The sequence below is a fragment of the Theropithecus gelada genome, chromosome 11, assembly GCF_003255815.1.
Source record: "Theropithecus gelada isolate Dixy chromosome 11, Tgel_1.0, whole genome shotgun sequence".
NCBI lineage: Eukaryota > Metazoa > Chordata > Mammalia > Primates > Cercopithecidae > Theropithecus > Theropithecus gelada.
In genome coordinates, this window is record NC_037679.1 from 30667898 (window position 1) to 30684736 (window position 16839).

The 16839-nt window shown below is 35.2% G+C and overlaps 1 protein-coding gene and 1 non-coding gene across 2 annotated transcripts in view; one reads left to right on the forward strand and one right to left on the reverse strand.

The window, feature by feature from the left end:
- Window positions 1-16839, reverse strand: part of ZFC3H1 (zinc finger C3H1-type containing) — a 56127-nt gene that overhangs the window by 19883 nt on the left and 19405 nt on the right. The window contains exons 4-19 of the mRNA XM_025401735.1: window positions 15665-15863; window positions 14890-15113; window positions 13252-13375; window positions 9326-9423; window positions 7763-7972; window positions 7404-7568; window positions 6070-6207; window positions 5332-5453; window positions 4783-4932; window positions 3875-4049; window positions 3503-3634; window positions 2589-3131; window positions 2395-2504; window positions 1440-1571; window positions 1218-1339; window positions 230-331 (exon numbers count right to left, since the gene is read on the reverse strand). Of these exons, the coding sequence (XP_025257520.1) occupies window positions 230-331; window positions 1218-1339; window positions 1440-1571; window positions 2395-2504; window positions 2589-3131; window positions 3503-3634; window positions 3875-4049; window positions 4783-4932; window positions 5332-5453; window positions 6070-6207; window positions 7404-7568; window positions 7763-7972; window positions 9326-9423; window positions 13252-13375; window positions 14890-15113; window positions 15665-15863 (2746 nt within the window). The remainder of the gene's footprint in view (window positions 1-229; window positions 332-1217; window positions 1340-1439; window positions 1572-2394; window positions 2505-2588; window positions 3132-3502; window positions 3635-3874; window positions 4050-4782; window positions 4933-5331; window positions 5454-6069; window positions 6208-7403; window positions 7569-7762; window positions 7973-9325; window positions 9424-13251; window positions 13376-14889; window positions 15114-15664; window positions 15864-16839) is intronic.
- Window positions 10280-10403, forward strand: LOC112635698. The gene has a single exon (XR_003122033.1). It is a non-coding gene; the product is annotated as a small nucleolar RNA SNORA17 (small nucleolar RNA).

Below are 16839 nucleotides of genomic sequence, written 5' to 3' on the forward strand. Positions count from 1 at the left end.
TGGTCTCAAACTCCTAACCTCAAGTGATCAGCCCGCCTAGGCCTCCCAAAGTGCTGGGATTACAGGCGTGGGCCACCGCACCCAGTCTGAAATGATATGTATTTTATATTAAGAACATAATACCAACAAAATCTGTCATACAGAAACTAAAAAGTCCTTTTCAGAAAGAGATGCAGTACACACACACACACACACACACACTCTCTCTCTCTCTTATATATGTACTTACTATGACCTTTACTTTCATTGATATTGCTAACAAGGAGAACAGCCATCTGGTCCATTGACATTCGATCTTTGTTTACTCCAAAAAGTTTCTCAATGTATTTTTCTGAAATACATGCAATGCAATCTTCATGACAAATATCAATTAAGAGACTAGGATAATTAAAATGTATGATGTGAACTAGTTTAAGAATTAAAGGCGAGTATATGGTACTAGTCAATAACACCTATGGCATTTGAAAGGGCAAAGCCTGTATTATCTTAACTACTATAGCAAATCCTACCACATCATATACCCAATTTAGGCTAAAAAAAAATAGTTCCTGAAATGAACTAAATAATTAAGTTAAAGTCCCAGTTTGGGAGCAATAAAATAGATTCAGTGACATGGCAATCACTCTGGGCTGTGATAACACCAAATTTAGTAATTATTATTTCCTTTACTTTCAAAAGATTTGTAGCTTAAGGTTTATTACTTGGCACCAAATCTGAGAAAAAGCTTAATAATATTTGCCCACAATGTGTGACAGTAATCTCTGCTTTCTACACAAAGTGTATGAAGTCTTATTTCATTATAGAATTGGAAACAACAGCCATCGTAATTTCCAGCCTTCCTCTATTTTTTAAAACAGTAAGTAAGATCAACAGGAAAGTTTCTATACAAATAGCTTAATATTTTATTTTAAATAAATGGAACTAAATATTTAAATGAGCTCTGTCCAAAGAACTTTCTGCAATGTTGGAAATGTCTTAAATCTGTGCTGGCATGCACTTGCCACATGTGGCCACTGGGTACTTGAAATGTGGCTAGTATAACAGAGGAAGTAAATTTTTACCTTAATTATACTGGATACAGCAAATCTAGATAAAGCATTATGGGTAAACACACTGAATTATAGTAAGTATTTTACAATGTCAACAACTAAACATATAATTTTTAAGTTGCTTAAATTCAATTTTCATTTGAGAGAGAATAAGAAATCTTTAAAAACCTGCTGCAGCAGTAATTTCTTCATTAGTACTTGTCTCTGCACAACCAATCAAAGACAGATTATATGACAGAATGTCCTGGAATAATTGTTTTCGGCTAAGCGTATAGTCTTGGATATGCTGCCTAAGATTAAAAAAACACAGAAAAGATAATCATGTACATATCAAAGTTAAGCAAATAAGACCGTTTTTCAAATTACAGAAGGTTCACAAAAACTACTCACCATTGACAATCATCATCATTACATGTTCCTGTTAAATCAAAACGGCAGAAACACTGATCCGGTTTAATCATATTACTGTATGACACTGAGCTCAGAGGAAGTTTTTCCTTGGTTCGATAGTATGGACTAAATCTAAGGTGAAAAGAGTGAACAGGTAGGTATATTATGCCCAATAAATATTCCTCAGAAAACTAAGAAAACTTTAGTTTTTCTTTTTCAAGTTAAAATTTCCATACTTACTATTTATCAGGTTTTTATCAAATTAAATTAATGCCAAAATTAATTCGAGAAAACACCCAGAATATCAAGTGATAGAAACAAGCCGCTTACCAAGAACATAAAACAGTTGAAATAGAAAAAACCTTGTATTCTAAAAGTAGTTTCTCACCACATGATAAAATAGTATATAATACTGGTATTTCTTACACACATCACCAGCTAAGACAAGAAAATCTGGAAAAAGTCTATACTACCTGGAAGGTGCCTTACAATTTTCAGATAAAAACATGCAACCCTTTAACATTCTCACAACTTTTAAAAGTCTAAAAACTTTGGGGGACCCACAAAGTTAATCATTTGAAAACATCTAAAGAAATACTCTGAAGGCTGGCCAATGCACTTCTTACACTGAATAATAGTAAAATTAAAAATCAAAAATTAAAAAAACCTCTAAGACTCCAATTATTTTTCCTAAAATCCCTAACAAACAGAAATCCAAAATTCTCCACATTTCTACCAATAGCCAGAAACTGGAATTTGATACGAATTGATAAATCCAAGAGTGTGGTTTGAGCCCAACAGCAGGACACTTAATTTTTATGTTCCTTAAAAGGGTTAAGTCTGGTTATCAAGAGCAATGATTCAACTGCTTTTTCATTATCATCAAATTTTCAAGGTAAAATATTAAAAACCAGAGAAATCCCGAAATTCAAGCTATTGAATCTTTCTTTTATACCTGTAGGACTTAAAAACTAGAAGAGGACTATGGTAGGGTCTAAAAGGACATGGCTTCACTTCCATTGTTTTACTTTGTGCTGTGACAAAATCCACATCTACAGAAATCTCCTGCAAAAGAAAATAAAATTCTGTAAGGCAAGTAAGCCTGGGGTGAATTCCAGATTTTAGAGAAAATATGAAATATTCAATTACCTGACCATGCAAAACCTTCTCTGTAATCCCTGTGGTGGTTTTTAAAATCAGCTGTTTTAGGCTGTCAGCTTTTGAATATAATTTTTGCAATTCACCAATTTTTAACCCTAGAAAAAGTTCTGGTTTTTCCACCGTATTTTTATTAAGTTTGTTTATGCATTCTTTGTTAGCGGTATCAGTGTGCTTAAGGTTAGGTTTAGTAAAATAATTGGATTCTAAAAAGGATCTTCTTCGCTCTCTGCTTGAACCAGACAAAATTTCATCATCAACATCATTTTCTTCAGTGTCCAGGGTTAATTTATCTTGTGTCAGATCATGAAGTGAGGGTTGAGGTAAAGAAAATTCGGGTTCCTCTTCCACAACTGGAGAAATATTTTGTTGTTCCTTTGCTTTAAGGGCCCGGGCTTCTTTTAATTTTTGAATTTTCAGGGCATATTCATATTCCAGCTTTTGTAACCGTCTTTTCTCCATAGCAATTAGTTCTGCTGAATGCTTTCTTGGACTTGATACTGGAGAACCGTCCAGTCTCATCATTTTGTTTGGCTAAGGGAGAAAAATGATATAAATACTTTACATCACTGTGATTTTATAAACAACTTCTGGTAAGATAATTGTGCTATCCCCACCATACAATGCTAACATTCCAAAACTAAATCAATATGGAGAATAAAACAGAGTTTAACGTAAGTAGCCAAAAGTTTTGCTAGTTAATCTATGACTTATGAAAAAAACAAAGTCAAGACAAAATAATAAAGTAGGCATCCAAAAATGTGGATGTCATTTAAAAACAAAGCTTTAATCTTAATCTCTTGGAATTTATAGCAAAGAGTTACTTTATATATACATCTTACCCTTAAAACTTTCATAAAAACTTTCTGCTTTCTAAAAGTAAAATATTTCTATAAAAAACTCACCCCAAAGCGATCTTGTTCCAGTTTACGTTTTCCTATTTCTTTACTAGCCACTGCCTTTGCCCGAGCAAGCTCTTCTCCATATTTTAGAGTCAAAGCTTTCTTAATTGTAACACGCTGTTGAACTCTGTGAATCTGAAAATATAGAATAATCCTCAAAATGTAAATGAAAACCTTAAAACAGGAAATTTCTTCTTCTCAAACACCGCAGCTTTATTCAACTGAAAATAAAAATATTCCAATATTATTTATCAATGAGAAACTATAGGTTACACATATGTTGCTGGCTTTAGTATATGGTGGTTTGTCTTACAGAAAATTTGGCCTATAAAAATGTGTAGTAAATGGGAGACTACAGTATTTTAAAATAATTACTTGTTCCTGAAGCTTCTTCAAAAACATTCTGTTAACATTAAGAATTTTTTCAGTGGCTTGAAGTTGTTCTGTAAGTTTTGTAATCTTTGCTTCAGCATTTCTAACAGATTCTTTCTTCTTGGCTTCTTGCTGCACAAGATTCTTTAAAACAGATTCATCTTTCATCAAGAGAATCCTAAATGAGAAATAACAAAATTATTGTTAATGTTTCCCTACAAGAGCAGACTAATACTGTCAGAATAAAAAATTTTCAAAGTAGTAACACAATTTTTAAAAATGCATCTACAATGGGACACAGATAAAAATTTAAAGGGATGAATATTTTTATATTCATCACACAGGTATTTAAAGTAACACTGCTACACTGATAATAGTAACTATGAGGCTGATCTCTTTAAAAAAAAAAAAACACCATTTAAGCTTGAGGTAATGTCAATTACTGTTGAAAACTTATAGTAAATACTCAGTGTTGGGCCAGGTGCGGTGGGCACACATTTCCCTGGTTCAAGCGATTCTCCCACCTCAGCCTCCCAAGTAGCTGGGATTACAGGCATGCACCACCATGTCCGGCTAATTTTTTTTTGTATTTTTAGTAGAGACAGGGTTTCACCATGTTGGCCAGGCTGGTCTCAAACTCCTGACCTCAAGTGATCTACCCGCCTCAGCCTACCAAAGTGCTATGATTATAGGCATGAGCCATCATGCCTGGCTGGTATTTTTACTTAAACATTAATTTCATTACTTTATGTAAATGTAGTATCATTCAACAAAATGACAGACTTCTACATTCTACAAAGTTTAAGTGAGAAAATGTATAATTCTACAGTATGCTTATTAATAACATATACCACAAAAATATATTTCTCTACTACAGGAACAATTAGATATGTGAAGATAACAAGGCTCACCTATGTTTTTTCAGTTTGGATTCTGCATCTGTAACCTGCTTAGTAACCATTGCTATCCTGCCAATACCATCAATTTCCACATCAGAGTTTGCTGGAGATGATGAACTTGTCTTCAGCTGATCTGATTTAATCAAACGCTGTTTCTCACGGCTAAAATTATCAAAAAGGATATATGCATTATACCCAAGAATAAAGTTAAACTAATTTTAAAACGTATTCTACTTCATGCAGTAACAATATTAATCACATCGACTAATAATAAAGATGATGACCAATATGCATGACCCAAGTTAACATTCAAAGTTGATAGTGGAGTCCTTCTCTTTGAGAGTTTTCATCTTTTTTCTAAGCTGGTTACGTCTCAGCACATCACTCTATTCAAGTCTATGTATGACCATCCAGCTCCCTCTTCTGTGTGAGTTATAAAACATTAACTCTGTATCTCGGATGAAACTATCATCACTCATTTCCCAGTGCCAATGAACTCTGTAAGAGAAGTTTTGAAAACATCACATACTTTTAATGTAAATTACATAAAATTACACTTACTTGGCAATCTCTTCCTTTAACAATCTATATTCAATCTTCTTTTCTTCAGGCAAAGCCTCCGGTGTTCGCAAAGGATCATTTTCTTTTTCAGATTTTGGAGGTACTTTCGGTTTTGAAGCTTGCTAAAAAAAAAAAAAAAAATTTGAAGTCAACTAGATCATCAGCTTTCCAAAATTCCATACTAAGATTTATATTTTACATTGCAACCCAGCGTATACTGAATTTATTTAGAAATACCTGAATGTCTTCATCATTTTCTATTCTTTTTTCTAAAACAATGTTCATTGATAACTACTAAATTATATATGCCACCAAGTAGTCAAGATCTACAGTCTGAAAATCATTGTATTATTTAATAGCTAAACAACAATTGAAATAGGGAAAAAAGGATAGAAGTTGTACTTAAGATAACAAATTTTAATAAAAACTGTTTTCTGGTAACACAACACAACTCTAAAACAACAGTCTCCTTACTACAAACAACAATTATCCAACCAATTTTACTATTTTGAAAAAGGAAACACTTAATAGGAAACACAAATAATGGAAACTTTTAATAGTAAAATCAATCTACATTGATACATTATATAAAGTCCTCATAGCACAAATACTTAAAATATGTTCACAAATCAATGTTATTAAAAATTTGTAACTTCATGGTTTAATTTTCAGGAAAAAATAAACTTTACTGATTGTCAAAAGGTCATCTTTCTTTCCACCTTTAATTATTGCACTTACCTCAGCAGTTCGTCTTGCTTCTTTAATCATGGACTCTAATCCACCAAAAACACTATTTGTTGACTTGGAAGCCTCTCCATCAGATTCACTATCATCTGAATCATTTAGTGTTACAACCACTGATTTATGCTTTGGAAGCTGCAAAGACAATATATTATCACTCGTGATACCAAAAGGACGTCATTTAACCTCTCTGAATTTCAATCCACAAAAATAATGGGCTCCAAGTAAACAGTTTATGTCTCCTTCTAGGGTTGTATTACATAATCCACTGTGTCAACCAATACTGGTTACATGCCCAAGACATAAAATGTTGTATACTCTTTAAGTCTTTCTATACTATAATTACTCTCATTAAAATTTTATTTTCGTTTTCTATATAAAGAACCACAATGCAATTTAAATTAACTCTTTTAAAACCAAAGAAAAATTATTTTGTTAATTTTACATAATTATCAAAATTCTATACTTTGTGGTTACATATAGAGGGTAAATTGCCAAAACTGGCTTACCTAACAGAGGCAAGATTTCAACTTGTCTATGTTCTATTTATTTTACTTTGAAGCCATTAGAAAACAAGATAGAAACAAACTATCATTTCAACTTCCTTAATAAACATCACTAATAATTTCTTCCATAATAGTATAGTCGGGCCGGGCGCGGTGGCTCACGCCTGTAATCCCAGCACTTTGGGAGGCCGAGGCGGGTGGATCACAAGGTCAGGAGATCGAGACCATGGTGAAACCCTGTCTCTACTAAAAATAGAAAAAATTAGCCAGGCGCAGCGGCGGGCGCCTGTAGTCCCAGCTACTCGGGAGGCTGAGGCAGGAGAATGGCGTGAACCCGGGAGGCGGAGCTTGCAGTGAGCCGAGATTGCGCCACTGCACTCCAGCCTGGGCAACAGAGCAAGACTCCGTCTCAAAAAAAAAAAAAAAAAGTATAGTCATTGGTTGGAAAACATACACAAAGTATACAAAGAGATGGGAGAAATAAAAAACATGCAATTTATTAAAATTTTGACTCCAAAAAGATAGAAAATCTGAATAAGCCAATTTCTATAGAAAAAAAGCTGAAGAAACGACAGAGGAAAGTATACCACTCTGATGAAAACAGTAACTCCCCCAACACACTATCACCAAACTCTACCAGTTTTCAAGTGAAGGTGTTGCTCTCATTTTATCAATAAATTAAAAATAAATTTTAAAAATTTGTATTTATATGTGAATATATGTGTATATATAAATAAACTAAGGGGTAGAAAACAGGACAGCTAAACTTCATAGAAATTTCTCACAACTGTTTGAATAAAAGTAGCATTAAATTTTTGTTTTTACCGAGATCACAGTTCGTGGAAGACGAGGTCCTCTGTGAAACTTTGGATTCTGTATCCTAGGCTGAGACACTGTGTTAATACTGACTATTGATAGATTGCTTCTTGGCACAGTATGTGAATTGTTCAGAACTGGAGGTGAAGGTGGGTCACTATTACTGGATGTTTCCTATATAAGGAAGAGAAAGATATGAAACATTCCAAATAAAAATAAATTTCTGCCATCTTTAAAAATCTGGAGCATGTTAGAATTATCCCCACTTGGCAGAAAAGTCCAATGAATCCCAAGTAACCAGAAAAAAGTAGGACTACCGTAAAGCTAAGCTCAAGAGCACCACCTAGAGGTTCAGGTACCTAAATTACCTCTGGCTTAAAAGCTCTTTTATTTGCTAGAGATTTAAGTAGTTCTTCTCGAAGCAGCATTTCTTCCTCCTCTTCCTCATCTGCAAAAGGTGGTTTTGGAGGCTGTTCTGGATCTTCAGGTGGGAGAGGTGGTAATGGTGGTAGAGGAGGTAGAGGTTCAAGAGAAACACACAAGCCTTCCACATAAGGCTGGCTCAAAGGTGGCAGAGACTATTTTTTTAAAAAAGAAATAATTAAAATGCAAATTTTATCAACTCAAATGCTTATCTCTGCAGCAATATTAAACTAGAAAAAAAATAAACTTTATATTATTATTTTAGCTGTAAGTATAGTAAGCTAAGTATATGTTAACCTCAAAACAAACCCAGAAATCAATAGCCAACCACGAAAAAGTGTTATTTTTACAATTAAAAAAAAAAAAAAAATTTGAAACATTTATTAACTTCAAGGAAAATTATAGAAACCTCTCTGTTCTCATTCTTATATACATTTAGCATTCTAGAAAATACAGACATCAAACTATACAGGGTCCTTCCTTCTAGATGACTACCTGAAAGCAAGAAGAGATACTGAAACCCGAGACATATTTCAGTAAAAAATAAAAATTAGAAATCAAGGGATTCTGTGAATAACAGTCCAGAGTACCTTAATCATTAATTAAGTATCAAGAAGAATCACCACTACTCTCTTAAAATGACTTCTTACAGAATATCTATAAAGGAAACTAATTTTACACAAATCCCTGAATTTGGGTATGTATTTGCATCAAAGATCTTCCAGTATTTCTCTCGGCATTTAGTTCATTTATTTATTTCCCAAAACATTACAACGAAGAAAGTGCTGCTTTCTCTCTCACTATTGGCTCTAATATTCCCCTCACCATATATGTTCTAGAAACACACTAGGCATCTTTCCTGAAATGGAAAGGTTCCCTCTTACACCTACTGAGAGATACTCAATTTGATCTCTAGGCTCTCACAATCTAAAAATAATGTCAAAACTTTTAATGTCTGATTCCTCTACTTCCTTTTTTTCCTTTTCCTTTTATTGTTTTCGTTTTTTGGTTTTGTTTTGTTTTTAGTGGGAGGACTGGAGACGGGGGGAAAGAAATTAACTTCATAGAAAATGCTTTTCTTTTGCTGGATTTTCAAGTTAAAAATAACCATCTTTATGAAAAGAGGAGAAAGGAGAGAATATCAATTTTTAGAAGCATCCTAATGCATGTAAATTCCAATTCCCTAAAAAAGAGACAGTCCAAAACAGTAGATAACTTCTGTTTTTGAATAAATTTTCTGAGTAGCTACTAGATAACAGTAAAGAGAAGAAGGAAACATGATAGGTACCTAAAAGTCAACATGAAATTAAAAATTAGCTATGAAAAAAATCTACCAAATGGATAGCTTGCTGCTTTAATCAACTGTTTATTCTACATATTTCATTGCTATTAATTCTCATAAGCAATTCTGATTTTTTAAGCCGTCTTTAAACCTAACCATTCGTTTTTAAAAACAAATTAGAAAAGACAAGATAAAATAATTTTCTTAGAAATCAATTTTGACTTACAGAAACCTGAGGTGGTGGAGGCAAAGAAAGAGATGGTGCTGGAGAAAAATACCCCAATGAACATTCAGAGAAAAATGGCGGTTGCACTGGTGAAGGAGCTGTAAACAAATTTTTGTTAAGAGTTTAGTAACAGAAATATTTCACCAGGAATACATTAGGTTTATGTTACGTTTGAAGAAATACATCTAGGTGGAGTGCAAATTAGATTTTATCAACCTCTGATAAAATCTTTAACGCTCATAAGTCCATCTCTAGCCATTTAAAATTGTCATATCATCATAAAGTCAGTCATTCACTTCAAACTAACGATTAGTCCTCAAAACTCTCACTTTGTTCCACTTTTAACCTAATGATGAGAGCAGGGAATAGAGCAGGAAAGGCCAGAAGCACACTTAAAACACACACACACACACACACACACACAAACAGCAAAACCACAAGCATACTTTTTAAGAAATAATGAAACAAAAAATTCCCTTGAATCCTGCCAAAGTGCCCTAGCCAAAGGAAAACAATGATGTGGTGACTTCATTATTCCCTTCTTGTGGAGCAAAAGAAAGTTGAGGACATGGACTATATAAGCTGTGTTGAAAGAAAATAAAACCAGGAATGAGAAGAATGACTTAGTGTATTTAGTCAATAAGGTGCACATTTTTTCACATTTTAATTTTGAAATAATTACAGTTGATGCATCTCAGCATTTTTCTTCCTTGGTAGCAGATAAAAATAATTGTGTATTTTATCTTCAATGACTTGTTAGGCTCACTGAAATATAGCAGTTTCAAAGACTACTCTTACTACCCTACCTACTAACTACATAATCTTAGAGAAAATCTAACATTTCTTCTTTATCCCAGTTGTCTCACAAGTCAATACATTATTATCCACATGCCTTATATGGGGTTGACTTGAGTCCCAAATGAGATCATCTGAATCTACACTAATCTTTGGAACATTTTACATAGCGCTGCAGATGTGGCTGCTGTGTCACATTTGTGTTATTAGGTGGCAGAGAGAGGCTATGTCTATGCTCAGTGTTCTGCCCCATGAACATTTGAATGTTTAATAGTCTGACATTTGATGGTGCTCTCGTTTTACGGACTTGGCATGTTTTCCCTTCCTAGTATCTGGGAGAGAGGGTGGACCTAGTGAGTGCACTGATCTCCAAGGAAAGCCCTCCAGCTTGCACTGTCCTCATCCAGATTTAACCAGCCCTGACTCACTGCCAGGTGCCAGAAGAGGCTTCTGAGGACTTTCTAACCTTTGTGTTGGGCCCGCCACTAGGGGGTCTGAAAGGACAGTGGGAAGGTAGAGGGTGCCCTCAGCAAGAGGAGCCTTCATTCATGAATGTTAGAAACTACTGGCAGAAAAGATGAAGTCCATTACGTGCTGGTTCATGCTACCCACCATGTCAGGATCATCCAGGAGGACAAAGAACAGGGAAAGTGTTTGCTGGTGTTTGATTCAGTTAATAGTATTAACAGTAGGCACTTCTACTGTGCTCTTGATTCTGTGTCATGCTTTCTTGTTATTTATTTATTTTTGAGACACAGTCTTGCTCAGTTCCCAGGCTAGAGTGCAGTTGCGCGATCTCAGCTCACTACAACCTCCACCTCCCAGGTTCAAGTGATTCTCCTGCCTCAGGCTCCTGAGTAGCTGGGACTATAGGGGCAAGCCACCACTACTGGCTCTAATTTTTGTATTTTTAGTAGAGGCGAGGTTTCACCATGTTGATCAGGCTGGTTTCGAACTGTTGACCTCAGGTGATCCTCCCACCTCGGCCTCCCAAAGTTCTGGGATTACAGGTGTGAGCCACCTTGCCCAGTCATTCTTGTTTTTCAACACAGGAAAGAAGTTGACATAACTTGTGATTGGCTTACAGTATGAGCACTGGCCAGAAATACGAGGTGGACCAGCCCCAGCCCAGATCAAGATGCAGAGGCCAGGATGTGGGCCTAGCCCTGTGCCAGGAGGCTGGTTGGAACAGAGGTGCAGATACAGGCTCCACCTGCTCTGGGACCACCAGTGGTACTCAAAGTATTTGCAGCCTCAAAGCCTGGCTTTCCACAAGTCTACCTGCTCCCAAGGCCATGCAGCTGCAGTTCCTGCTCTGCTTTCATTACATGGATGGGCAGGCTGGCATTGGGATGCCCACTGCCTCTGACCCTGGCCTCTCTACCTTGGTGGCACTGTGTGCTCCAGCTGGATGGGGAAGCTGCCGGCACCACCCCACCATTTTAGTATTCTGATTTTCAAGTTGTTCTGCCATTGTGGTATCCTGGTGAAAAAAAAAATAACCTTCCAGCAATTTTTCAACTGCCTGGAACCTCAGATCCTAAACTGGTTTTTTACTGTATTTGAATTATCTTGTTTTTTTCCCCCTCAAGGGAAAAACTCTATATGGAAAACATTTTTTTAAATACAAGATAAAGTGAATTAAAAGATATTTTTAATGCACATTTCCTCAAATATAGTATGTTTGTGTTGGCAAAATTTGAGAAAAAAATTGATCTTGAATGGAAAAAAATATATATATAAATATCTGCAGTTAATGTGGCAAAAAAATTAGACAAAGCTGCATAGAGAGTATGTTCTCTACATGTTTCACAAAATCATTAAAAGCATAGATCATAAAGTTATTTTATAGAAATAAAGTATTAATAATATTGTCAATACTTGGGAATTACAAAGAATCATCTCCAAGAATCTGAAAATAAGAAAATTAAAGATTGACCAAAGCAAGTTAAATTACATTATCAAAACATAATATAATGTAAGACTATCATATACCAGCTTACAATAACAACCTGAAAAATGAGCATTTTGGTAAACACTAGCCAAATAATACATATTTTGTTTTGTCTCTAGTCTAGATACACCAAAGTAGGATTCTAGTTTTGATTTGGTCTCACCATGTGACTACAGGGAGAAATACACGGATTATGTGTTCTTCCAAATTCTCCAGTTCCTGGAATGCCAACTGCATTCTGTTATCTGTCTCAGTCTTACGTGTTTTAAATTATTTGTGAAGGAATAGGTCTCTCACAGCCAATCACCCCTGAACATCAACAAAATCAAGTCTCTGGCCCTCAAAGATAAGTCAGATTCTAGACAATGCAACCTAAAGGAGAGTTATAGCCCTGACCAGTTCTAACTAGTCTTTCCTGAGATGCCACTAGTATAATTTTCTGTCTCAAAATTTCTACAAATTATCATACTAGAAAGAGACAGGAAGCCAAATAGCAAAAAAGGTCTTTTGTTCTTTGACTAAAGCAGAAAGAATCTTGGATATAAACATCAAGAGTTTGTTTTTCTAAAGAGTAGTGTTCTCATCTTTTCCATTCTTCACTTTTCATTTTATTTTTTGAGACAGAATCTTCTCTGTTACTCAGGTGGGAGTGCAGTGGTGCGATGTCAGCTCACCGAAAACTCCACCTTCCAGGTTCAAGCAATTCTCATGCCTTAGCCTCCCAAGAAGCTGAGATTACAGGCACATGCCACCACACCCAGCGAATTTTTGTATTTTTAGCAGAGACGGGGTTTTGTCACGTCAGCCAGGCTGGTCTCCAACTCCTGGCCTCAAGCAATCTGCCTACCTCAGCATCCCAAAGTATTGGGATTACAGGCGTGAGCCACTGCATCCGGCCCAATCTTCACTTTCTGGAGCAATAGTTAAGAGTTTAAACAATGCCTTATTTATTTATTTTTTAATTTAAAGGCTATCTAGAAACACTCGGAAATAAAGGTTAATATTACTTATTTGAGGTTTGCTAAGTATTTATAACAACAAATAATGTCCATCATCATACAGTTCATCAGCAAATCTCACTTGCATGACACATTTCTTTCAAGGTTTTGAGTACCATAATGACTATTCTCTATTTAATACATGTAAATACACAAAGGTTTCAAGTTTTGGCTCATACCTGGAGAACTGGTTTCACTATCTGTATCCATAGCAACTTCTTCATAGTTATCATACTGATAAATGCCTCCTCCACTATCAGTAGGTTGCTTATCTAAGGATCGCCTCAGGTCAGGATCTGAAGACTAAGTATACAACACTTTTTTTTAGTTTCAAAGCATTTTCTGTCTTGGGTTACAAATCACAAAAGAACTGATAGTTATCTTCTAGGGAAGAGTATAAAAAATCATGGTGATTCAGTTAGATGTGCCTATCACATCTTTGGGAGATTCAATTTAAATGACAGCTACACTGGCTGACGTTTCGTAACTGTATGAGATAGATAATGGAATTTCCAAAATACTAGCTATACAGATGAAATCCCCCACTGTTAGCTAAGCCACTAAATAATTAGCTCTTCTTGTAAAAATGACATCAAACTCTTGTACACTTATGACTTCTGTATGATTAAGAAACTAGAGGAATACAAGCAAGTTTTACGTCATCATGACTACACAGAGAACATTTCTCTAAAAATTCAAAAACATTTTAATTATGAATAAATTAATGATACCTGAAAACTACAAATTCTGGGTAAATGTGTTTACCTATTGTATGCTGTTTTCTTATCTACTTCTTACTATGTTTCACTCAGAGACAGTTTATAATAAACTAAAAACTCGCAAAACCTCTCGAGGAGGAGGTAAAGAATAATGTGCAAATAATACCATATTTATCTCTAGAAAAAGATTCTATTGGCCCGGTGCGGTGGCTCATATGGTCAGGAGTTCGAGACCAGCCTGGCCAACATGGCGAAACCCGTCTCTACTTTTAAAATACAAAAAAATTAGCCAGGCGTGGTGGTGGGCGCCTGTAATCCCAGCTACTCGGGAGGTTGAGGCAGAAGAATCGCTTGAACCTGGGAGGCGGAGGTTGCAGTGAGCCGAGATCATGCCATTGCACTCCAGCCTAGGCGACAAGAGTCCCTCTCAAAAAAAAAAAAAAAAAAGTTCAAAGTATAAATATTTACAATATTCCTTGATTAAGCAAATCTAACTCCAATTAATGAATTTACTCTTTAATATCCCTCTATTCTTCATTAATACATTCTCAAGTGTACTCTTTTTGGGCTTTTTTTCTTCTTTTTGGGTGCAGAGGGTAAAAGAAGGGAGGGAGAGAGAAAAAGAGAAGACAACAAGTATATTCATATACATAGTAAATGTTCAACAAATGCTTGACCACTAAACACAAAATAGCCATATGCACTAAGGTTATTACTATATGATGATTTAACATTAAAATAGTCCATACTAGTCATGACATACTTGTCAATCTACATTACTAAACAATGAAAAACTAATGAAATTCTACCCCTGTACTTAAGAAACAGCCATTTTGTTTTCACAATTTAGTAATCCTACTTTTACCTAAATAGAAAATGGTAAAAAAGCTAAAAGTAGTCTCTGCTAATCATAAGTTTAGCCTTCATTTTGTCCTCTAATACCTACGATTACAAAAGATGCTTTCCCAATTATAATCTACCTTCCTTTCTTCCAAGAGTTATTTATAAAATAAGCTTTCTTATTTGACAGAATCTATGAAATAAGACTTTAAGGAAACTTAGAGTAACATTTTGATTTTATATTTTTGCATTTCTTACTTTACTTCTTGATCTCCTCTTGCCACCAACCAATTTCATGAATCGATTATACTGTTCTTCCTGATTTGAGAGATCTCGAATTTTTCTGATTTCTTCCTCTCTTTTCCTTCTCTCTTCTTCTTCAGCTTGTTTCCGCTGATCCTCTTCTTTCTGTCTTTCCTGTTCTTTTTGTTGTTGTAGCTTCTTCCATGCCTTTGTTTGCTGCTTCCTCAATGCTTGTTTAGCTTTAAATAAAAAATACAGAAACATTAGTATCTGTTAGGAGATAAAAGAAAAATAAGAGTCTTAAAAAATATTTTCATTATCGATTCATCAATGATGATGCTCCTCTTAAGTTGTTTATATAAGACTGTCTTTCATTTTAGGGCCCTATAATTCCCCAAACTCAAAACTCTGAATTAAAATCCCAAAACTATACTGATACATGAATTCAGCTAGAAGAATTTAACAAGCAGTGGCTCACACCTATAACCCCAGCACTCTGGGAGGCCAAGGTGAGCGGATCACCTGAGGTCAGGAGTTTGAGACCAGCCTACCCAACATGGCGAAACTCCGTCTCTATCAAAACTACAAAAGATTAGCTGGGCGTGGTGGTGGGCGCCTGTAATCCCAGCTACTTGGGAGACTGAGGCAGGAGAATCGCCTGAACCCGGGAGGTGGAGGTGGAGGTGAGCAGAGATCACACCACTGCACTCCAGCCTGGGTGACAAGAGCAAAACTCTGTCTCAAAAAACAAAACAAAACAGAAACACAAGAATTTAATAAAAATGATCACCTGTAGTGCTAACTTTTTTGGCCGAATGTGTTTTTGTACTTGTTTTAACTTTTTGCTGTACAGTTTTCGTCTTAGTCAACTTTTCTTTGCTTTCTTTCATCACCTGCTGTTCTTTTTGTTGCCATTTTTTACTGGCTGACTGAAGGGCCAAAAGGCGAAGCTGTAATTCAGATAGTTCCTCTTCATCTTCACCAAGTTTCTTTAAAGCAAAAAGAAAGAGCTAAAATTTTTTAATTCTATTATTTAGCTTATACATTTTATCAAGTCAAATCCTTTACAAGATAAAAATTATAGTTTGAAGGCAAATATGACAAGGCAAATACAGATAAAATAAGTAAACTAATTTACTTCCCATAGCCTAAGACTCTAATGTAATTCCTAAAATACGAATAGAAGATCAGTCTGCAGAAGGTATGTGTATATATGTAACGTAGGGTTGGTGAGGCGGTACAACTGATAGAACAGGATAATGCAAAAAATAAAAGAGTTAGTAGCTAACATTTAAGAGGGCTTCCCAAACCTGAAAGAGTAAAAGTCTGATGGCAGCAAATGCAATGAAGAAATAAGACCCAGGAGAGGTAAGGAAAGAAGGAGGAAGTGGTTCCCTGATCACGCGATTTGCTGGCCTCACCAGTAATAGAGAACAACAGACATACTCAAGATTCAAACGTACAAATTTTCTTTTATGTGTATATTTTTTAATTCTTTAAATTACTAGTGAAGGGAAAAATCTACAGAGATTTGCTTACAGCTGACATGTGTTCTAAGGCTACAGATATTTATCTGAATATTTTATATATTTTGAAAACATAAGACTTTTCTTCAGGAAAGCTAAAACAGGACAATAATGTTAAAAGCAGATGTCTGAGACTTTTTTCAAATTGAAACAACTTTTGCATTTCACTTTCGAAATATTCTCCACATAATAGCAAAAATAGAACTGAAAAATGGGAGGCTCCGAAGAGGCTCATAATTAGAGTCCATTGATTTTAATAAGGGGTGGGAGGATAGCTTTGTCTTCCCCACCCTTGAAGTTAAACACAAACTCTGTTTTTTCTTTATGTATGTGCATAGAAGGGAAAGGAAGAGTCAAAAAAGATTCCAAAAGATGAAGGCCTACTTATCTAATAACTTTTTCTTATAGGTAAATCGTAATTATATTTTCTCCTAAAATC